This window comes from Humulus lupulus, chromosome 2 (genome assembly GCF_963169125.1).
Source record: "Humulus lupulus chromosome 2, drHumLupu1.1, whole genome shotgun sequence".
Taxonomy (NCBI): Eukaryota; Viridiplantae; Streptophyta; class Magnoliopsida; order Rosales; family Cannabaceae; genus Humulus; species Humulus lupulus.
This window is the reverse complement of record NC_084794.1, coordinates 2,815,514-2,839,295: the sequence shown is the minus strand read 5'-3', so window position 1 is coordinate 2,839,295 and position 23,782 is coordinate 2,815,514. Positions and strand designations below refer to the sequence as shown.

The window sequence follows — 23,782 nt, the reverse complement described above, 5'->3', positions numbered from 1 at the left end:
TATGTGTTATGATATGTCTTTACGTTATTATGACATTATGTTTATGTTTATGACTATGTGTTAGATTTTCCTTGCTGGGCATTAGGCTCATTCCTTTCTGTTTATGTGCAGGAAATAAGCTTTAGAGGCGGAAAGATTCGTGACGCTTAGAGGATGTGTATCGATGGTGAATGGAGTCAAGGGGCCGAGCGTTATTCGATTCGAGGATGTAGTTTTGTTTTATGTCTTTTTACATGTATTTTCCGCACTATTTATGTAATGTCTTTTTATTTTAAATTATGTTTTGTTTTAAAGACAATGGGTACCCATATCCTACTTATGAAAGTAACTTTTGTTTTATAAGTTTTCTAATAAAATTATGGTATTTTCGCAAATGTAAGTTTTAGTAAGAATTTGTACGTATAGTTTCATTAATGGTCCAAAAGTCTAGAGTAGTGGGTCGTTACAACTAGGCAGAGTTAACTGCTGAACCACGTAAAAAATCTCATTCGTTTTATTGAATTTTTCTGGCCATAACTATTTATTGTTTTCGTGCTCTTATTTCACTGATGACGAAAAGCGGCGTCAACAATATGGGCAATTCTTTAGTCCCTCACTTGCTTTTGAGGGTCTAAATCTATCATAGACTTTTAACTATTAGATTAAGCTATAGAGATTGTCAGCCATCAGATCATTTTATTTTGTAAAATTTTGTTAAAATACCACACTACCCTTAAAAACCTGTAACTGGTTAGAATTTTTTTTTTGGTGGGGTCTATTACTCTTTATCAATCAATTGCTTAAAAAAAACCAATCTTTCTTCTCTCTTATTCCCTCCCCTCCATCATCTGTGCATGCCTTTCCTTCTCACTTCAAAAGACCATCTTTGTCTTCCCATCTCAATCCTTGTCGGCATGGCTGCTGTAACCTCAAGAATGCAACTCTGACTCAGTGGACCCAGTCGATTCTCTACTCCACCCAACTGCCAAGTTGACTCTAACTCTGAATCTCCCTTTCCTATAATATCTATTATTTGTTTGTGTATTTTTGGTTGGGCATTAGATATATGTTAATTCTTCTTTTGGACTCCATGAATCAGTAATTTCTACTGGTTGTAAAATATATCCATCTCTTTCATTCTCTTGGGTTGGCGGCGACAAGGCGTAGAGCACAGACACAGGGCTAGAAACAGTGGCTCAACTTCTCCATTACGGTGGGTCGAGTTCTTCACTAACAGTGGCTAATGGAGCTCTTCGCACGTGATGGTGGCCTTGGGTCAGTTCAAAATAAAGTTTTGTGTGCATTTTTATAATTTGTTTCTATGAATGATGTTTAAATTTTTCGTATATATTGTTGAAAATGATATATATATATATATATAAATATACATATATATATTTATGATTGATGGGGGAGAGTTAGGATTGTTGGGGAATAAATGAAACATCTCTAGGGAAAAAACTTCAAAAAATCTTATAAAACAACTACAAAATATATATAAGTTTTACTTACGTGGTTATTGTTGCGTCTTACTCAACATAACATATAAATTACTTAGCGAAAGCACAATGTTTACATTACCAAAATCATAAATATCTCTCAAGTTTATATTAAGTTTACGATCGAGGCCTCAATTGTACATATTTTTGGATAGGGAATTAGATATATGTGGATTTTTCTTTTGGATATACTCCATGAATCAGTAATTTGTTGTAAAATATATCTATCTCTTTCATTCTCCTGGGTTAGCGGCGACAAGGTGTAGAGCACAGGCTCGGGACTAGAACGGAGGCTCAACTTCTCCATTACGGTGGGTCGAGTTCTTCGCTAACGGTGGCTAACAGAGCTCTTCGCATGTGATGGTGGCCTTGGGTCAGTTCAAAATAAGGTTTTGTGTGCATTTTTATAATTTTTTTCTATGAATGATGTTTAAATTTTTGGTATATGTTGTTGAAAATGATATATATATATATGTGTGTATATTTATGCTTGATAGGGGGAGAGTTAGGATTGTTAGGGAATAAATGAAACATTTTCCGAGAAAAAACTTTAAAAAATCTTATAAAACAACTACAAAATATATATAAGTTTTACTTACATGGTTATTGTTGCGTCTTACTCAACATAACATATAAATCACTTAGCAGAAGCACAATGTATACGTTACCAAAATCGTAAATATCTCTTAAGTTTATATTAAGTTTACGATCAAGCCCTCAACTGTACATATTTTTGGACAGGGAATTATTTTTTTGCCCATACTTTTCATACTCACAATACCAACCAGTTCACACAAGCGGTGATTGCAAGTCAAAAGAAAATATGAAAAAGAGACAAACTCCTATAAAATTTTCACACTCGACAAAAAAATGGGCCCCAAACTGAAGGACTCAGTCCTCTGATGGACTAAAGAATTCGCCTATATAGATAGATAATAGTACAATCAAGTCCGATTAATTTTTTTGTTGAAGAGTAGTAAAAGAAGGATTAACAATAACCATACCTCCATCAACAACAAGGTTATGTCCACTCACATACCGACCCTCATCATTACCCAAAAACAGAGCTGCATTAGCAATATCATCTGCCTTAAGCCTCACATGCTTTAAGTTAGCAATCTCACCTGACATATTCTCAACCTCCTCCTCGCTAAACCCAGTAAACTCCTTAGACATCGGCGTCGCAACCGTGAACGGCGACACACAATTGACTCTTATTCCAAACTGTCCCAACTCCACAGCAGCGTTCCTCGTCAGCCCCAACACTGCACTCTTCGAGCAAGTGTAGGCGTACGAGGCCGTGCCGCCCAGGCTCGCGCTAACACTAGCTGTCGATATGATGCTGCCGCCAACAATGCTGTCATTGTTGGCGGAAATCATGGCTTGGGCAGCGTGTTTGATGCCGAGAAAGACGCCTGTGACGTTCACTCGCAACACGTGTTCGAAATCGTCCTTGTCGCTCTCCACGAGTCGGAATTTGCTGTCGCCAATTATGCCGGCGTTGTTGAACATTATGTCTAACTTTCCGAACGAGTTTACTGCTTTTTCCACCGCAGCTTTGACTTGGTTTTCGTCTGTTACGTCGCAGTGGACATAAGTGACGTCGTTTTTGGCGCCTGATGATGATATAGATTGGGATACGGAGTGGCCAAGCTCGTCTTGGACATCGGCTATGACTAATTTGGCTCCATGTTGGGCGAAGATTTCGGCAGTTCTTCGGCCTATCCCACTGGCTCCTCCGGTGATCAAAGCTGCCTTACCTTCCAACCTATATATATATACGAGTCATTTGGGGTATATAAACAGTAACAACTATATATGAAGTTTAATTAATTTGCTTTGTGTAACATACCTTCTTGAAACTGCTGAGAGCAATGAAGTGGTTGCCATTTCTTGGAGATATGTGTGGATATGTGTGGATATGCGGGGATGTGTGTATACATTATCTATCTATATATATATATATATATATATAAAGAAATAAATAAGTTGATAATAATTATTTTCCAAAAAAAAATAAAGTTGATAATAATACCCACAAAATAAATTAATTTTCTTATATCCAATAATTATCCTAATTAAACCAAATTATTGCATCAAATTATATATCTTTTCTTTTTAATTTCCCAACTCTTTTCTTTGCATGTTATCAAAATATTTATATATCATTTCTTCAAATATTACTGTTTTAACCCTATAAATGATGAAATATATCTTTCGTTTATTTATCAACTAGCTACCTAGTATTGCTTAGTTTTTTCAAAATTTGTGCTCACATTAATAAAAATACTAAAACAAACTAGCACAAATTTTCGGTGATATTTTTACCTATTAATAACTAAAATATATAAATATATATATATACATATCTTAATTGAGTTTGATACTTCGAGCGAGGTTTTTTTTTATCGTAGTTATTTTAAAACCTTTTCTTTCCTATTAAATTATGTAATAATTTTTATGGGACAGCTTTCTAAAGAACGACATTTTTTCTTAAAAACGACAACAATTCACAAAAACTACAAGTTTCTATAAAAACGACAAAATTATAGAAAAACGACATCATTCGATAAAAACGACAGTATTATTTAAAAACGACAAATCTCATAAAAACAAAAAAAAATATTGAAAACGACAATGGTAATTAAAAACGACATTTTTTTATGAAAATAACTTGCTCCATTGTTTATCTATGTTTACTTTTTCCTTAAAGTTTATTCTCAGTTCTTACATAAACTTCGCCTGACTTACCTTTGAGTTTTCCGATCTAATTTCGTTGACGAGATTTCACCGTCAACAATGATGATGATGATGATGATGATGATGATGATAGATGATGATGATGAAGGGGATAGTCGGTACTACCAAACCCGTGACCATCAATAGTATAATGACCACTGACAAGACGAAAATCCAAAATGGCAGTTTGTTCCTCCAAGGCCACCTGAGCCTTAAGATATATTTTATTTTTAAAAATTACAGATAAATGACTATTTTAAATTGTTGATTATTTAAATTATCATTTTCTATAATTTTTTTATTTATTTAGGAGCATATGACTTTAATATAGTATTATATGTATATTAGTTTTGTTTAATTAGTTTTATTTTGATGTTATATTGATTTTTTAAGTTTTTTATGGGTTATTGGTATATTATTTTCCTACTAGTGTATATATTTTATGATATGGTATATCAATTTTTGTTTATGATATTTAATTTCTATCTTATTATACATAATGATAGTATATAATTTTGTATCATGGTTTATACATTTTAATGGTATTATATAATTTCGTTAGCATAGTATATATATTTTTTTAAAAATAATTTTTTAAGTTTTGTTGCTATATTATTTTTCAACTAAGTATATATATTTTATGGTATGACATATCATTCAACAACCCAAAATAAATCAAAATATATTTAAAATAAAAACTAATATACATATATCATAACATTAAAATATTTATAATAAAATAGTAATTTGCTAAATAACATATTTGATAATTTGTAATATTAAAAAGTTAGTTAGGTTATTTACTATAAAATTAAAAACGACATTTAATTACTTTCACAAACTATTATTTTGCACCAAGGCCCTTATATTTTATTTTATGTAGATGTTATTGAGCCATTGTTGGCCGAGAAATTGTTTATAGGTATTATAATAAGGGTTTATACCTTTTCACCTTTGTCTCATTTGCTCTGGATATTATGTTTTAACACAATCAGTCATTCTATATAAGAACTGAGTTCATTTTTTAAAGCTTTAGATGATAGCAAATAAGGTTAAACTATTTTCTTTGTAAGTTACCAAAATATTTATATATAAACACTACTACTACTACTACACAAACAGCCAAATTTGATGGGACAGATATTCTACACATGGTACATGAATAATAAAAAAACTGAGCAAAACTGCATTATATAATAATCTCATAAAGTCAAAACGCCATGTTCAGCAATTACAATCCAACAAATCAAAAAAAAACTACATAAAAACAAATCAAAAAGTTCTGCTAACTTTGCTGCTGCTGACAAATATTATAATAGATTCGAAGTGTCTAGCTAGAGCTATATATTTAAGCGACAGGCTTTTGTTTCTTTGGCATGCGGTAGCCACCAACAACACAAGCATGGTCACGTTCAAAGGGCTCAAGAGTAACTTGTTCGAAAGGCTTGAATTGCTCAGCCTGAAGCTTCTTCACTTCTTGTTGGAATACGGCCTCTGCGGGAACTGTCGAGTCTATGCAGTTTGCCTGGAAAATCAAGAAAAGATTATCAACAAGACCAGTCACATGTCTCACAATATTGCCAACAATGAAAGTTGAGAGAAAACAAACCTTGATGGAGATTACAAAGTGACCTCCGGATTTTAAGAAGTAACTAGCATTCAATGCTAAAATCCTTGCCTGCAAAGGTTATATAAACTTGAGATTCAAAAGCACAACAGAGGAAGTTCCAACAAGCTTTCCTCTAATAGTTCAATAGCAATGGTTGGGACTAGATTTTGGTCGAGATTAATTGTGGTTCGCATTTTGTTTCACCAAACTATACTTCTCGTTTTCAACATTTCCACCAAACCATAATATGATGCAAGTTTAGTTTGAGCATCAGAGTCTCGGGTTAACATCACTCGCAATGTCTTGATGGGGAATCCGAGAAACTCATCACAAGCTCAATCGTCCATAACACAAAATACAAGCAAAATACATAGAAGGAAGTAAAGAAAAGATGATACAAGATAAGATAACAAACTATCAAAGATATATATAATTCATTGTAAATCAATGACAAGAAAATTCGCATCAGAAAACTCGAATATCATCATTCATGACGTCGTGTAGGGGAATCCGAGTATCTCATCATATGCACAAACATACCATAATAGCTAATAATATTTAGTATAAGCAATAAGAACTGTTTTAATGAATTTTGAATCGTTATATAATAAAAGTAAAGTTAGAAAGTTTTTCTTTTCATGAAAAAGGATAGGGAATGGGTGTTCTCCACTGAACAAGTAGCAAACCTGATCAGGTTGAGCAACATCAGAAAAGACGACATCTACCATCCCAACTAACATCCTGTACTTGGCAGGGTGTCTGGCATCTTCAATAATGGGAATGACATTAGTCCTCTTTTTGGCCATGTTGACCAAATCTCTACCACTTCTGTGAGAAAATTCAACTGCATAAACCAATCCTTCCTGAAAATCAGAGACCGCAACTCATTAGAAGTTATTCCTCCAAGTATAAAAATAATCTAATTACTTTAAAAGTACTTACAGGCCCAACAACATCAGACACATGAGAGACTGTGGTCCCAGAAGCAGCTCCAAGATATAGAACACGAGCTCCAGGTTTCTTCATTATAACACAAACAAAACCAAAAAAGATAAGTACTTTCAGAATAAGCACAACAACCCAAATAAATGGACAATAAACAGAACCCAAATAAAGACAAGTACTTGATGAATAAGCAAAACTCAAATCATACAACACCTATAAAAGTTAAGTAATTGAAGAATAAACAAAACCCAATTCATAAATACAATAATGAAGTATATCTACTTACAATCCAAATCTCATCAACACCACCAAGAATGGCAGCAGCCAACTTAGAACGGAAGGGGTTCCAGACCCTGTATTCAACTTTGGTACCATCCTCCTTCTGAACAGAGATCCTCTTCTCATTGTACACAGCCTCACCGGGAACCATGTTCCTAGTGACAAGAGCATCTTCCTTACCCTTAGCAATGAAGACTCCCTCGTGTCTATGAGGCTCAACGACGACTTTACTACCACCCTTCATTCCTCCAGGCCCTCCTCGTCCACGGCTACCACCACGTCCTCTTCCACGACCAAAATCGCTCCGGCCCCCTCTCGGGGCGCCGAATCCTCTTCCTCTTCCTCTACCTCCTCCATCGCCACGGCCTCCCCTGAATCCACCGCCACCACCGAATCCACCGCCACCACGTCCTGAAAATAATCAAACCCTTAGTACAGAAGGGCTAATACAATAATAGATAATCAAAATAGAATAGAGACCTACCTCTTGGAGGTCTCATTTTCGCCAAAGAGACTGAGAGAGACCGAGGGGAATTAGGGTTTTACAGAATGGTAGAGAGGTTGCTAGGGTTTATCGTTTGAGAGAAATGCAAGCGTAGTGATTATATAAAGGAGTTCTAGGGTTTAGATATGTTAATGGGCTGGGCTTTCTCAAAGTGCTTTAGAAATGGGCTGGGTTACCGTAAACAAACGGAATTTTTTTAATACTACCAACTTTTATCATTTATTAACTATAAATAGCTACATAATTTATTTTTATGAATAATACCCTAGTTTAGATTTTTAGGAATGTGGTTTACATTTTCGGCTTGTAGTTTACGTTTCAAAGCTTAGTGATTTACATTTCAAAGGATAATAATAGTTTACATTTCAAAGCCTAAAAATGGTCAAATAGGTATTGTGAATAAAAAAATGGGTATTAATCAATAATTTTAAAATTTTGGATAAAAATAGAAGGGACTAACTTAATTTGGGTGCTACATATAATTTCTTCAAATTAAACCTCAGATACCTAAACCAGCACTAAAAAGAAACACATTACCAAACTTGTCATTGATTTACAGAACCAAAATAAATTCATCTCCTGTCTAAGAAAAGTAGAATCATACTACACTTAATCGATCATTATAATAAACATCAACCAAATAACTTCATAAAAAATAAAAATAAAAATTTTAGAGTAAATAAATAAACAAATACTTAAGGTTTAGCATCTGAACTAACTTTCCTCTTACATAAAGAAAAAAAAAAAAGCAAACAAAACAAAACGAAAATAAAGAAAAAAAAAGCTTGAAATCCAAATAATCGAGCTTAAAGCAACGAAAATGGCACCAGAGCGCAAAAGGTCAAATCACTAGGAGAAATGAAGAAAATTGACTAAGAAAAAAAAATATGCACTTTTATGAGTCAAGTTTAGTAAACTTTTTTTTCTTCTTAATTTTATTTTATTTTTGCTACTATATATTACATGGATTAAGAATGATTTTGAAGAAATATGTATTTTGATCTTACTCTAAAGAGTTAATTTCTTTTTTCTTTTTTTTTTTTTAAGTTTGAAGCCCACAATGGTTGGCCAAATAAATGTTATCATCTCTATCTGACTAATTTAAAACACTTTCAAAAAATTTGTGTAAATACACTTGATCAGACTTTTATCCTAAGCCAGGTGAGATTTTTCTAATTTTAAAATATTTAGTTTATAGGAATTTACACTTCACACCGTTTATTACAATTTAATTACAAAAATATCGTACATAATTTAATTTACATAAATATTGTTAATGCAATATTATTGTCAGCTTTTTTTCACGATACACCTGTCTCTCCCTACCTAATTTTTTCTTTTTCTTTTTAAGTTTCTTACATTATCTCTCTCCCTCTTAATTTCAAAAATCTTTTTCAGTCATACCACTAGTCAGTTGGGCTCAAGAGTAGTATCATCATGAACTACTCCTCAAGGTGATCATTTTAATATGTGAGAAGCATATATTTTTTCGCTGTTGCCAAAAAAAATGACCAAAACAAAAATCAATCTTTTAGTTTCTTTTTATATTCAATTGACTAAAAAGTAACTAAATTGTAAACTTAAACAAAATTTAATATACTAAATTTGTATTCTTATTTTACATTTAAAAGATATCATAAGGTCTTCTAAATATTATTTAAAAACATTTCAAGTATTTTTTTTTTTAAATAGATCATTTAGGATATTGTTGGTTAACTTTTAGAAAGAACATAAGAAGACTATTTTTCGTAACTCACTAAGTTTATTAGTTACTTTAAATTTGTGGCATTCTAAAAAATTTAGTCATATATTAAAAGGTAACTAATTGATATCTTAAATGATGTATAAAAGCAACGAAAATATAGCTTTTAAAAGTAATTATGCAGTATACTAGATAATATCATTTTCTAATAAGTTATTCGTGATAACTTAGAATTATATAAGTAATTTTTTATACTATATAATAACTAATTAATTTTTAAGATAGATTTGAAGGTAACGTAAAAATATATTAATAATAAGACATATAAATTACATAAGTAACTAAAAAAATATATTAAAAGTTTTCATTTAAAAGATACTGTGTAGTATACTAAATTAATTTTTTTTAATAAACTACATAGTAACTTATTACACTATATGGCAACTCATTAATTTTTTAAGTAAGCTTGAAGATTACCATAACGTGTCTTATTAAGACACCGTAATATAACATAAAAATAACTAATTGGTATAACTGGTGGCTACTATGGTAGAATTTACAAGTGTTGTTTCATTTGATATGTTCGATGAGAAATTTGGTATAATATCGCTGCCATTTGAGATCCAAGAAAAATGGTATAATGTGAGAGTACTTACAATGTGGGAGGAAAATGGAATCCAATGCCTTAACATGTTTCTATGAAATGAGGGTGATTGTTGAAAATGATAACACTACCACTTGGAGAAAGAAGCATCTTAGATCAATTGGTCCAATGGAAGATGGAGCTAACTTGTTACATCCTTTGATCTTTTGGAGCCATGAAGAGGTATTATTCAAAAATTTCAACTAAGAAGTTGAGGAATATGAATATTCCTAATCACATCTATTATTTGAGTTTGTATTCAAAAAGTCTAGTTTGATTCAAAAATATTTAGCTAAATTATTTATGTTTTGGATTATTATATAGGAAATTTCTATGGTAGGGGCTTCAAAAAGAGCCCTATTGGTGAGGCTTTTTTGTGTTCTCAACCTGTAAACAGTTTTCGGCGCGATTTTTTTTTATGACCATGTATATTATAGTTATTTAGAGCATCCTGCAAATTTTCAGAAAATTCTGAATAATTTACAGTGTCGAAAACTAGTTTAAAAACAGGTAGTTGCACGCGTGATTAATTTTTTTATACTGGTGAAAAATAGCATGTTTGAACCTAGTTTTTTGCACTGTAAATTATTCGAAATTTTCTGAAAATTTGCAGGATACTCTAAATAACTATAATATATACGATAAAAACAAATCACTGAAAATTATTCAGGAGTCGGAAATACAAAAAAATCTCACTGGTGAGGTTCTTTTTGAAGCTTCTGCCCTAGAATCCTCCTATTATATAATCTGTTTAGTTGAACTCTTTTTTAAAACTCATCTTAATAGAATAAATTTATTATTTTGTAATTCAAGGTTTTGCACTTCTATATAATAGGGCCCTATTTGATAACTTTTTGAAACTTCTATGATATTTGACCACAATTGAGTAGAATCGATGAATTAATTTCACCTATATTAGATTGTTGTTTTATTAAATAAAATATACTTTTGCATCATATATATTGCAAACTAATCATTTACTTGTAATTTAAAATCACATACTTTTGATATTCTTAAATTTGATACAGATTTAGGTGCCTCACTTATTTGATTTCCAAAGTTCATATACAATAATATATAATCAATCTCAATCAAAAGTAAAGTAAAGCGAAAAACCATTCTTTCAAAAAGCTTACACTTTTAAAAGTAATGAAAAAAAGTGAAAAAATAACAAAAATTTATATTTTAATATTAAAAAAATTAAATATTTCTAATTATTAAATATTTTTGCAATGTCTATTCATATATTCTAGTGACATTTTTTGAATGCTACTAAAACTATATATTCACAAATTAGTAACATTTTTGATCAAATGTCACTAAATCATATAAATAGTGCCACTAATTAAAATGTCATATATTCTTAATAAAGTAACATTTTTGCCAAATGTCACTAAAATACTATTATTGTGACATTTTTTGACAAATGTCACTAATTAAAATGTTACTAATTGCAATTTTTGGTGTAGTGCTAGTTTCATTTTAGATAAACTATTTATGTCTTTGGATTATTATATACTTTGTTTGGTTGAACTTTTTTTTTTTTTTTTTTGCTTTCTCTACAACTGGATTTGGATTGAGACTCAATATTATTATTAGAGTAAATTTATTATCTTGTGCTTGAAGATTTTGCAGTTCTATAACCCCACCTTATGGTGTTTAATTCAATATGCGGCCAGTGATACTTAGTGAAAAATTCCATGATATTTAATATCACAATTTCGATGGATTTCACCCATATTAGATTGATGTGTTACTGAATATAAAAATACTTTTGCATGCATGCATAGGTTGATGTGTTATATTCTTTAGAATTTTGGAGCCAATAATTAGAAAACTTTATATATATATATATATATATGAAACCGACTATAGTTTTGACAGTTTTTATCAATAGGTGTTGACAAAATTTGGTTTCGGCATGTGGATAGTTATAATCTCAATTTTTTTTTATGAAAGCATACATTATAGTCATTTAGATTATCATACAAATTTTCAAAAAAATTATAATAATTTACGATATCGAAAATAATGTTCAAATAGTTGCACGCGTGCATAAAAAAACAGGAAGCATGTGAAATTCGACTTTTTAAACTTTGTTTTCAACACTTAAATTATTCAAAAAATTTTGAAAATTTGTAGAATATTCTAAATAACTACAATGTACAATGTCATAAAAAAAATAAGATTACAATACATTGGCATACCAAAATCAAATTTTGTCAACATCGTAATCTTCCTCTCTCTCTCTGTATAAATATATATATATATTCTAAAAGTCTTTTCATTAAACAATCAGAGTAAATATTACTTCATTTTGCAATCCCATTATTTAGGAATATTACACTAATTTAATATGTTAAATATGTATGAATATTATTCTTAATGTGACATATAATAATTAGTATAATTTAATATTGAGTGACATATAAAAAATGACTGAATATAGTGATAAAAATTAATAATTATAGCACTAAACTACGACCAAAAGAAAACATCATTAATGCTCGTGAGATGACTCTTACGATTGGTTAAGGATCCTCCATATTTATTATTAAATCAAATTGTATAGGTACTAGCAATATGTCAACTTCATATGGAGTTGGGCACCATTAGTGTCTCTTAACATTTTTTTTATATATAATATTCTAAAATATAGCAATGTTGGGGAATGAGGGGTTAAAACTCTATTGAATAAACATTAGTTTGTACTTTCTTAAATCAATAAATGACACGTAGATTTCACTAATAATTTGAAAAAAAATATTAAAATATAAAATATCGAATAATATCCACTTATCATGCATGAATGAATAAGAGTATAAAAGAGACAACAATAGAGAGTTTCATTAACTATAATCTAAACATATATAATAGATCATACATTAATGGAAAACTGAATATGATTAGTCAAATGATTAGGCTATTTATTATCATCAATTACACCCTCAAATTCTTATTAATTAATGCTCTAAAAAGAAATTCCTATCTGACTACACTTGAAATTACAATTATACCCCTAACTTTATGATAATAAGTCTGATATCATAAGCCAGGATGTATCAAATAAAATGAAATAAAGGTGACTAAATAAACACTGAAATAACTAAAACAAAACAAAGGTGTGTCTGAAATGTATCAAAATAAAATGAACCAAACTAATAAAACAAAACAAAGGCTTCAAATATATCTTTGAAATTAGTACTGGATTAGGTTGATGAAGTTGGTGATCTACATATGAAAAACAAAAAACAAAAAAATACCATTATTATTATTATTATTATTGTTTTTGATGAATCAGCAAGGTTTTCATTACTCCAAATAACATATTTACAACCTAACAGCATCTTCAATGGAAGATCTAATAATATCAACTTTTATATTTACTGTTAATGCCATTATTATTAGTAACGAATAATTATACTATCTATCTCGAGCATTAAAGAAAATAAAACTTAAAAACTTACTTGGGAGGCCTTAACATTAAAAATTCTTGACTCATATCACCATAATTGTTAACATTTGACTCATAAAATCGACCATTCGTGTCTTCTAAAGTTATGTAGTATAAAAAACAACAATTTCCACACTGCAAATTTGCTTTAACAACACGTTTTAATTGTAGTTTATCATCCTACATGACATATCATCATTAATTAGGGCATCAATTATTATTATTATTATTATGTTATAAAGAAAAATACAAATAATAATACCTCAATTTTTTTATTATGTTGTTCTACAGCAAAATTTGCAGCTCTCTGCATGTTTCTATCAGTTAGAGGACATGGTCTTATCCCACCACAAAACTCTAGTTTAAAATCTAATCCATCAAGATCAAAACCCTGAAACAAAAATGGAATAACTAAGAAACATAAATAGATAATTGATAAAAAGTTTATTTTATAGAAAATAATGTCAAAATATATATGTGAAATGTATAAATCACAAACTGGTTGTATAAAACTTAAAAGTGCTCACCACTCCACTTTGGAAATTTGTAACTTAAGATGTGGTTGAAAAAGCTAATAAATTTATTATCTTAACCTCTAAATGTTTTCATTTATTTTTAGTTTTGTTAAATATATATAGAGTATTTCTTTTCCAATATTGTTGAAGAGCTTTCTAACTAGAAGTGTTTAAGTCTCATTTTAGATTTTGTGGTTTTTATATATATATATAGAAGACTTCTCAATGGTTACTACCCATAGATGGGTACTAACAATTATGATGATGTGGCAACATAGTAAGTCACCAATAGCTAAATATATTTTTTTTCTATATTAATTTCGAATTTAGTTTTTTTTTTTTTGCCATAATTAATAGTATTTTCAACCAATAAGAAATACTAGTTATATTTAGAAATTGACATACATTTGAAAAATAAAAAATTTTACAATATTCTATTTTCATAATAAATACACATTTTTCATCAGGTAACCCTTCCAAAAATTTGAAAATATTAACAACTATAAATATGAACTATTGATCTTAATCCAATGGTTAATATTAAAATAATCATCTATGAGTAATAACTATTAAAAGTGCACTCATATATATATATATATTAGGAATAAAAACTTTGTGGAAATAACTTTGAGTTGTAGTTTTCTTATTTTGCAGCCATCTAACTATTTTAGAAGAAGTTATTGTACAAGTAAATTCTGTTTTTCCTTTGTTTGTAGTCTAATTGGTTGGAATATATATAATTTTTTTTAATGTTTTACCACTAAAACATAAAACATAAAAAATAAATAAATAAATAAATGTCATTAATTACCTCGGAGGCCACAACCTTGTCAACGTACTTGTCATAATTAGCGTCCATTTCTTCATCGTCTGACGAGTCATAATAATATTTCTCATCCTTCATATTTATACATTATTTATTTCAGAAAATATATATTATTATTACATGCACAAATATCAATAACTTAACTATTTGTATCAATATAAGAAATAACGTGTGCAATGCAAGTTTGTCAATTAATTTAATATAAACAAACAGAAGTCATATTAATTGAATTATTTTTAGTTCAGAATGATTTGGGGATCAAGTTAATTAGTGGATTTTAATATGATTAATGTAACTAATTATTAAATGTGCTGCTAAGAAAAGCACCTCAAGAATTTCTTGAGCCTAGACCAAATGCCACAGAAAGCTCAATAAGACTTGTTATTGAATTAAGTGGCTACAAAACAAATTTACATAAAATTGAATACCATCATATTATCATATGCATAGTTAAAATTATAGTTATAGTGACTAAGAGCACTCTCATTTGGTACTCTACTTCATCTTTTAAAATACCTCTCCAAAACACATATTTTTCTATTTTACTTTTAAGTTTTATATTTTACCATATATTAGATTCTCTATATCATTTAAATATTATATTTTCAAACACTTTTTATTCATTCAAAATATTTTCTATAACTATCAATAATATTTTTATATATTTTAATGTTTACAATATCTACCCATATGTAATTTCACATAATTATATTATAATTTAAATTTATCCAAATTTATAAGAAAAACTAAAATATCAATTATTCTAAAAAAAATTACAAATAAGAAATTTTATTATTCTCATAATATATTTTGGGAGTTTTCATTGGAAATATTTAAATATAATATAATATTGCGAATATATTTTGGGAGAAAAATTAATAATATATTGGGTTGAAGGATGTATACTTTACATCCGATGGACACCCATTTTTCTTAGTTTAAGCTATCTTTTACAGTTTTTAGTGATATAACTTACCGGATGTGAGTGCTCTAAGAAACTCACTACAAAATAAAGTAAATCAAAGTTGTTACGAAAGAAATTGAAACCAACAAAGAGTTAAACTCTGCAAGTATATTATAACATGATAACAACTACATTCAAAAAGTGAAATCAACAACTCATATAAAATAAATATAAATATATTTATATAAACAAACCTTGAAAAATTGATGATCAACCAGCAACTTCAAAATTTGAAATTTGGAATTGAGAGAATTTTGTATTTTAATGTGAAACCATAAGGAGAAGTACTCTATTAATAGGGACTAAAAATGATTGATTATCAAGCAAATAAAATGGGCAACCACTCAAAATCAACTTTTATAAGGTATTATTTATTATTCATTCAAGTTTTATTATACCCAATATTAAATTTTTTATTCATTATTAACTTTATATAAAAAGGAAAGAGAGATAATAATATAATATGTTTACATAACGAAGGATAAAACATTTATTGTATGATTATTTTAGTAATTATTCGTTATAATTTAACTATACAGTAAATATAGAGTGCTCAAAGTATATTCCCTAACTTTTATAGTAAATATAGAGTGCTTATTTAACACCGTACGTTATTCAAAAATTTTTAAAAATTTGTAAAATATTCTAAATAACTATAATATACACTGTCATAAAAAAAAAAAAATTACCACACATTAGCATACCATAGTCTTCCTCTCTCTCTCTCTATATATATATATATATATATTCCAATTATAAAAGTCTTTTCATTCAACAATGAGACTAAATATTACTTCATTTTGCATTCCCATTATTTAGGAATATTGCTATGGAGACTAATTTAATATGCTAAATTTGTATGAATATTATTTTTGATGCGGCATATAATGATTAGTATAAATTAATATTAGGTGACACATATAAAAAATTGACTGAATGTAGTAATAAAAATTAATAATTATATATTATTAAACTAAATTGTGTGAGTACCGATAATATATCAACTTCATATATTATGGGCACCATAATTTGCTAAAACATTGCAATGTTGGGGAATGAGGGGTTAAAATTCTATTAAATAAACATAATAGGTCAACATTAATTGGAAATTGAATATAATTAGTCAAATGATTAGGCTATTTATTATGATCAAATTACACCCTCAAATTCTTAATTAATGCTCTAAAAAGAAATTTCTCATTGACTACACTTACACTTACAATTATACCCCTAACTGTTACTGTATAGGGGTAGTTGTCCTCACACAAAAGAAGAAAAAAAAGTCAAATCAAAGCAGCCACACGTGGCAACATTCTGGCGCCAAAATCCTATCCAATAAAAAATCTCAAAACAAAAACCCAAAACCAACCACAAATTTTCTACTTTTTTTTTCTTTTTAAAAATTAACGATTAACTGTCACCATTATTAAATAAATCAAAATTAATAAAACTCTTTTTTCTAATTGGCCAAATTAATTTAATTAAATAATTATATATATTTATATATTATCCAGCTACAGAGAAGAGGTTAGCTGAAGACTGAAACCAACCGCCATGGCTCTCACTCCACGGCCCTTTCTCCTCCAATTCCCTCTCCATTCTCCGTCACCGGCACCGGCGAAGCTCTTCTTCTGCTCTTCTCTGCCGGCGCCAAGAAAGGATCCTGAGATTTCCGCTGCTCTGTTCACTCCGATCGCGCTCAGGGTTTCGTGGAGGACCAATTGTATCCGATCGGCCACAGAGGAGGACCGCCGGAGCGACTCCGATGCTATACCGGAACATACCGATGCCGCCGAAGCCGTAAAAGACGAAGAGCAGAGCCGGACGTCGGCCGCTGCTACTGGTTCTACGGGTTCGCCATTAAAGCTTAATACGACGTCGTCTTCCAACGATTCTCTGTCTCTTGGGATTCGTGAGCCCATCTATGAGGTATCGATCTCCATCTCCACTGTATTAGTGTGTGTGTATGTATAATTTCTGCATATGTAGCTGAGATTGATACATTGTGAGGTTTTTGTTATTAGGTGGTGGAAGTGAAGTCAGATGGAATCATATCTAATAGAAAAATCAACAGGCGTCAATTGCTCAAGTCAAGTGGTGAGCAGTCAAAATTTTTGGGGGGAATGTCTTCATACTCCATTGATGCGTGCTCACTGTGCTCTTTTTTTCTAATCGAAATATTGTTTTCATGTATTCTCAGGTCTTCGTCCTCGTGATATTCGCAGTGTAGACCCTTCGTTGTCTTTGACTAATTCCGCGCCTTCTTTACTGGTATTACTCATCTATGAGATGTTACTAATTGTTGTTTCTACTAGCTTGTACACTTATATAGAGTGTATACTATACTTGATTAAATATATATATTCTATGTTTTTCAGAGAGTACTTAGTTTCTTAGCTGTTCTAGATTTTGCGAGCATCTTAAAATGGCCCAATTCGTTACTTTTTTATTTGGAAGCCTTTTTTTAGTACTGTGACTTAGAGAACTTTGAAAGTTGAGCTATTCCTTAATTTACAGAGTTGATTAAGTGATTTATCTGCTTAGGTCCGTGAACATGCTATTCTTCTAAATCTAGGCTCATTACGAGCTATAGCAATGCAAGAACAAGTCCTCATATTTGACTACAATAGGTGAGAGCCTTATCTTCTTGATATAATTAATTAGTTTTTCATTGTTAAATTAAGTTGTAAACAAACTAACAGTTATATGAACCGTATATGTTTAATGGTTACAGAAGAGGTGGGAAAGCATTTGTAGAGACTCTATTGCCTCGACTGAACCCAAAACATATGAATGGAGCACCGTCGATGCCATTTATGCTTGAGGTTTGTTTTGTATTATAAGAATAAGCCTTTTCTTTTTCATGCTGACCATTTAGTGTAAGTACGAATAGAGCAGCAGTTCAATCTCAATTCTTTTGCTATATTCCTTCTTAGTCTCTTTGAATCTTACATAAATGTGTCATCAGTGGCAACTTTTTAAGTCTCTTAACTCAGTGAAAACACTATTTGCTTGCATTGGTATATAGAAAACAGAAATTTGATTTGTATTGGTGGCAAGGTCGGAGATTCAGCTAATGTTAACAGTGCTTTCTCGAAGTTAATGGTGTTTTAAGGAATGAGACAGCTTAGTTGTCCGAATAAAAATTTCAAATTTACCATTCTATTAGTAAGCATGCATAGTTTCGCAGTCCATAATTACTCCATATCCGCGGTAGCTGTATAATATAGTAAGCAGAATAGTATTTTAATTATATTCAATTGTTGTATAACTATGCACTATTGCACTTATCTTCTACAGATTTAAAGTTTTGTTCTTCCAACAGTACATATATATTTTTATATATAATATAACCACACATAGGAAATCTGAAGAAACCTTTTGATGCTAATTTCAGGTCGTGGAAGCAGCACTACTTTCAAGAATACAACGCTTAGAACAGAGACTAATGGATTTAGAACCTCGTGTGAGTATGGAAACATAGTGAGTAAATATGTTTTAAGCTCTTTTTTTTCTTTATATTTCTTTGTTTCTCTTCCCGCTTTCTTTGGGATTCTATTAGCACCATTGTCGTAAATTCACAACACAGAACTCAAAGCAAGTAATATTCATACACAAATAACAATACTAAAATCAACAAACAGAGAATCAAATAAAAGAAAGAGACAACTAGAATTTATACTGGTTCAACTAACAATATGTTAACCTAATCTAGTTCCTCCATGAATGAGGTTACACTGTGACAAGTTTATGTTACAGCCTATAATCAGCAAAGCTTCGAGGTATATAAGTCACCAATGGTCAATCAACTTTAAGTAGAGTAGAGAAAACTTTTACATGTAAGTTCTTGAATAAAACGGCTCCAAGAATCAAAACTCTCTCTCACAACCCTTAGAGATTCCCTCAATGTGTTTCCCAAACTCTCTCTTGCTCTCTAATTCTAATCTCTAAAACCTTTTTTGAATAAAAAAATACAGAGTTGGTATAAATAGGCTTTTAAGTAGCAATAGTCAAGTTCCCCAAACTGCCTTTATGATTGTAACAGATGTAACAGTCCAATCTACTAAAATACAAGATGCAACTACCAAAATATAACATAAAGTAGTTTTAGTAGTTTTTATGTGAGTAGGTGGGAATTACAATACCACAAGCATAATTAGTCATGCATGAAGTGCCTAATCTGCAACCTAGCAAAGACAATGTTAGGCTTGAATTCATGGTCATTGTGCCTGGAAGTTCTTTGAGTTTGAGAAGTTCTCTTTCATATAATTGTTTGATTACAGTAGACTTGGAAAAATAATGAATACGAATTATTAGAGGATATATTATTCAGAAATGTCTCGTTTTTTTTCCTTTTCACTACGTAGTTTTGATGAATCCTATGCTTCCTTTGGAATTATTCTCTTATTTTCCGTTTCTTCAGGTTCAAGGTCTGCTTGAGGTTCTGCCTAATCGATTAACTGCTCAAATACTGGAACGACTTCGAATAAGCAAGCAGACTTTGGTATAGCTCATGGAAATTTCTCATGCAATAAACTCTCTTTAGTAGTAACAATAGAGATTTACCTATTATCGTGATGTTGTCTCATTCTATCCCTTTGAAGGTTGAACTGGATTCAAGAACAGGGGCTCTCAGACAAATGCTGCTTGATCTTCTTGAGGATCCACATGAAATTCGTCGTATATGTATCATGGGCCGAAACTGCACATTCAAGAAGGGCAGTGAAGAATTGGAATGCTCTGTTGCCGTAGAACAGCAGATTGCTGAGGGTAATTCTAATACTGATATCTAGCAATATTGTAGTTTTCTTCTATATTATCATTGCAACAAATTCATTTTTGGTTTGGTTTTGTTTTATGCAGAAGAGGAAGAAGAAATTGAGATGCTTTTGGAAAACTACCTCCAAAGGTTAGCTAGCCTCTCCCTTTTCCCTACCATAACAGAGAGAGAAGTGTAAAAGCTATTTATTTTTACAGTAATATATAGTCAGAAAGCTCTATGTGTTCCTTTTATTCTGTTTTGTGTCATCTCTGTAAAATCCATAGATATATAATGACTAATTGTTACTGATCCTGTAAGATAATTACATTAAAAATTTATAATATGTCACGCATTTAGTAGAATACACACACGTACACCAGTGCATATATATATATGTGTGTGTGTGTGTGAATGTGTTTGAGTGTCCAGTAAAGTATCAGCCAAGTATTAATTTTAGTACCGTCTATTTGACTCTTAGGAGTGCTACTTATGAAATTTTTTGTCTATTACAAATTAATACTTGCAACATGCTGAATTTATGCAGCGAATGCAATGTTTTGAAGTTGCTTATTAGTTTGAATTTTCTAGTTTAGCTGTTATCTTGACATGGCTATAAAGAAGCAAATTTTCTATAATTGAGGTTGCGCCATCTTCAGAAATTGACCTCATTGTTTTATTACACTTGCAGATGTGAGTCTTGTCATGGTCAGGCTGAAAGGTTACTTGATTCTGCAAAGGAAATGGAAGATTCTATAGCTGTCAATTTAAGGTCTGAATTGACAGATCTGTTTAAACAATGTCATTTAATGTTTTTGGTTCATATCTCTTTGATAAGATTCTAAATAGTGAAACCAAAAGCTTCAACATTTTACTAGTCCAACTGTCCAAGAACTATGGTTAGAGAAGTATCACAATACCTCTTGCCTAATACTAATTTTAACTTAATTTGTTTATCAGCTCTCGGAGGCTTGAGGTTAGCAGAGTGGAGTTGCTCCTTCAAGTTGGGACATTTTGTGTGGCGGTTGGTGCTCTAGTTGCAGGTACATTAATTGTCATCTTTGTCTCCTTTAATGGCTTTCTTTTTTGGATATAATGGTTAGGGCTCTTCAAAAATTTGCAATCCGCATAAACCAACTTGAAAAAATCAACAAAAAATACAACTTGAGAAAACCAATATTCATTTCAAACCGCCAAATTATTATATTGGGCGGATTTGAATTTTTAGCAAACTTTCCAATTGATGATTACTTTTTTAATTTTATATTTATTTAAATATTAATTATGCATATATAAGACTAAATTCAATTTAAATTTTTTTATAAAAAAATTATATATTAAATAAACAATTATTTTAGTTACAAATACAAACTAAAAATAGTTAAAATAATAAAATAAATTAGTGAAAAATGATTTTTTTTTAGAAAAAAATTTGAAAAAAATGTTTCGCCCGCCCAAAGAGATGATCGGGTTGAACTTCAATTATTTTTAATTGGGTGGATTACAGAATTGAAAAATAAAAACCTAATTATAAGTTTAGATTTGTCAAAAATCACTCAACCCGTCCAAACTGACCAATAAACAACCCTAATAATGGTTACTGATTGGATTATGGCTACTGGCTTGTGCACCTGAAATTGACGAGTTGAACGTTCACTACCACTTAGAACAGCCACATTACCAAATCTCCTCACTAATTTAAGCTCATGCCAAGAATTTTGTTTCCTTTTACAGGTATTTTTGGCATGAACTTGAGATCATTTCTTGAAGAACATGTGGTATGTTAGTCTAGTTTTTTTAACCCGAGTCTTTCAATCTAGCTTGAGCTACTTGCCACTTTTCCATGTTATCTGAATTGCTGTATTGTGTTTACTTGATGATGATGATGATGCAGTCTGCATTCTGGCTCACAACAGCTGGGATAATCGTTGGCGCTGTAGTGGGATTTTTCCTTATGTACTCTTATCTCAGGAAGAGAAAAGTTCTCTAAACTAACAAACATAGTGACTCAGTTTTGGGTAAAGACCACTCCTTATTCAAATATTATATCTTAGTTTAGTAATTAATCTCAAGGACAGCTTTTTTTTTAGGTTGTTAACTATTTGGTACTGTGTTTTTGCAAAGTATCATCTTGGTACTTTGTGTTTACAAATAATGTTCATTTGGTACCCTGTATTTTGAAATCGTACATATTTAGTACTCTGCATTTTAAAATAGTACATATTTAGTATCCTAAACTCAAATTTAATTAATAAAATTTTACTAATTTGATCAAATTACTCTCAATCATACGAGCTACAAATTATATATAACTGCTGACAGTTTAGTCAGATTGATAAAATTTATCAATTAGGATACCAAATATATATGTTTTCAAAATATGGGATACCATATGAGCATTATTGAAAACAGAGGATACCAGAATGATACTTTGCAGAAACAAAAGGTACTGAATGAGTAAATTCCCCTTTTTTTATATGCTATTTTTGTAGTTTTATACAAATTCTTGCTAAACTCCTAATAAATTTAGACTCATTTTCCAGGCCAGTTTCAAAGACATGCACCTCTCTATCTCCCAGGTATACGATAATGGTGGTTTTCAAGCACTTGCATGAATGGTGATGATATGAGAGAGAGGGCTTTGGGTCTTTGGCATAATGTGGTACATACAATACAAGAGGAAGCTCTTGAGACAACAACCGAGTCCCAAATGGGTACATTGTATTATTTAAATTAGATTTAGTGTTACTATGAATTAAAAAGGAAGAAAGAAAGAAATGATTTCTTTTACCCCAATTATTGATGGAATGGCATTGTAGAATAATTCTTCTAGGCTTTTTTTTTAACCTTAATATTATTATTATTATTACAAAGTTACAAGCGAAATCAACTTTTAATTTGTCTTTTACGAAAATCATGTTTTTGTAGTGAAAGTGGTATAATTATGATAAGATAAAGAATGTTGCGAGTGAATGAGTAAATATAAGGAATATGACAATTTTGGTGAAAAATCCAATCATTTTTGTTGCCTACTGATTATGATTAAAGCAGCTAGCTTTGTCATTCAGTTCAGCTACCACTATCATGAATGTTCTTACTTCATTAATATCATGCCACGTGTTTGTCAGTAAAGTGAAAATGAATGCTTGTGTTTTATCTGCTGAAACTGGCCCCAGTTACGTGGGGTCTACAAACCCAGTTAATTAAAGTTTATTGCAAGAAAATCCATAATATCAATTCATTGTCAATCTTCAACAAACCTTGCTTATCCCCATTGTTCTTGTAAATTCCTTTTCTGCCATGGATTGCTGTTTTCATCAATAGGATTTTCTATTCTTATTTGGCCAATAAACACTACCAAAAG

At 30.4% G+C, this 23,782-nt stretch overlaps 3 protein-coding genes and 2 non-coding genes across 5 annotated transcripts; 1 reads left to right on the top strand and 4 right to left on the bottom strand.

Moving 5' to 3' along the window:
- Positions 1–2,142: 2,142 nt before the first annotated feature.
- LOC133816893 (secoisolariciresinol dehydrogenase-like) lies at positions 2,143–3,408 on the bottom strand. Its single transcript, XM_062249215.1, has 2 exons — positions 3,331–3,408; positions 2,143–3,246 (listed from the first exon to the last, which is right to left on the bottom strand). The coding sequence occupies exons 1-2, from the start codon at positions 3,366–3,368 to the stop codon at positions 2,433–2,435; spliced, it is 852 nt and encodes a 283-aa protein (XP_062105199.1). The 5' UTR covers positions 3,369–3,408; the 3' UTR covers positions 2,143–2,432.
- A 1,972-nt stretch (positions 3,409–5,380) lies between these two features.
- LOC133816892 (rRNA 2'-O-methyltransferase fibrillarin 2-like) lies at positions 5,381–7,639 on the bottom strand. Its single transcript, XM_062249214.1, has 6 exons — positions 7,535–7,639; positions 7,058–7,461; positions 6,769–6,846; positions 6,513–6,689; positions 5,827–5,895; positions 5,381–5,742 (listed from the first exon to the last, which is right to left on the bottom strand). Exons 1-6 carry the CDS (start codon positions 7,548–7,550, stop codon positions 5,566–5,568), a joined length of 921 nt encoding a protein of 306 aa, XP_062105198.1. The 5' UTR covers positions 7,551–7,639; the 3' UTR covers positions 5,381–5,565.
- LOC133820349 (small nucleolar RNA snoR60) lies at positions 6,093–6,163 on the bottom strand. The gene has a single exon (XR_009886764.1). It is a non-coding gene; the product is annotated as a small nucleolar RNA snoR60 (small nucleolar RNA).
- LOC133820348 (small nucleolar RNA snoR60) lies at positions 6,288–6,358 on the bottom strand. The gene has a single exon (XR_009886763.1). It is a non-coding gene; the product is annotated as a small nucleolar RNA snoR60 (small nucleolar RNA).
- Positions 7,640–17,176: 9,537 nt separating the features above from the next.
- LOC133816891 (magnesium transporter MRS2-11, chloroplastic) lies at positions 17,177–23,264 on the top strand. The gene is made up of 14 exons (XM_062249213.1): positions 17,177–17,588; positions 17,684–17,756; positions 17,860–17,930; positions 18,204–18,289; positions 18,394–18,484; positions 19,057–19,125; positions 20,083–20,163; positions 20,264–20,429; positions 20,523–20,568; positions 21,110–21,190; positions 21,379–21,461; positions 22,153–22,196; positions 22,313–22,436; positions 22,962–23,264. The coding sequence occupies exons 1-13, from the start codon at positions 17,214–17,216 to the stop codon at positions 22,406–22,408; spliced, it is 1,362 nt and encodes a 453-aa protein (XP_062105197.1). The 5' UTR covers positions 17,177–17,213; the 3' UTR covers positions 22,409–22,436; positions 22,962–23,264.
- The last annotated feature ends 518 nt before the right edge of the window (positions 23,265–23,782 follow it).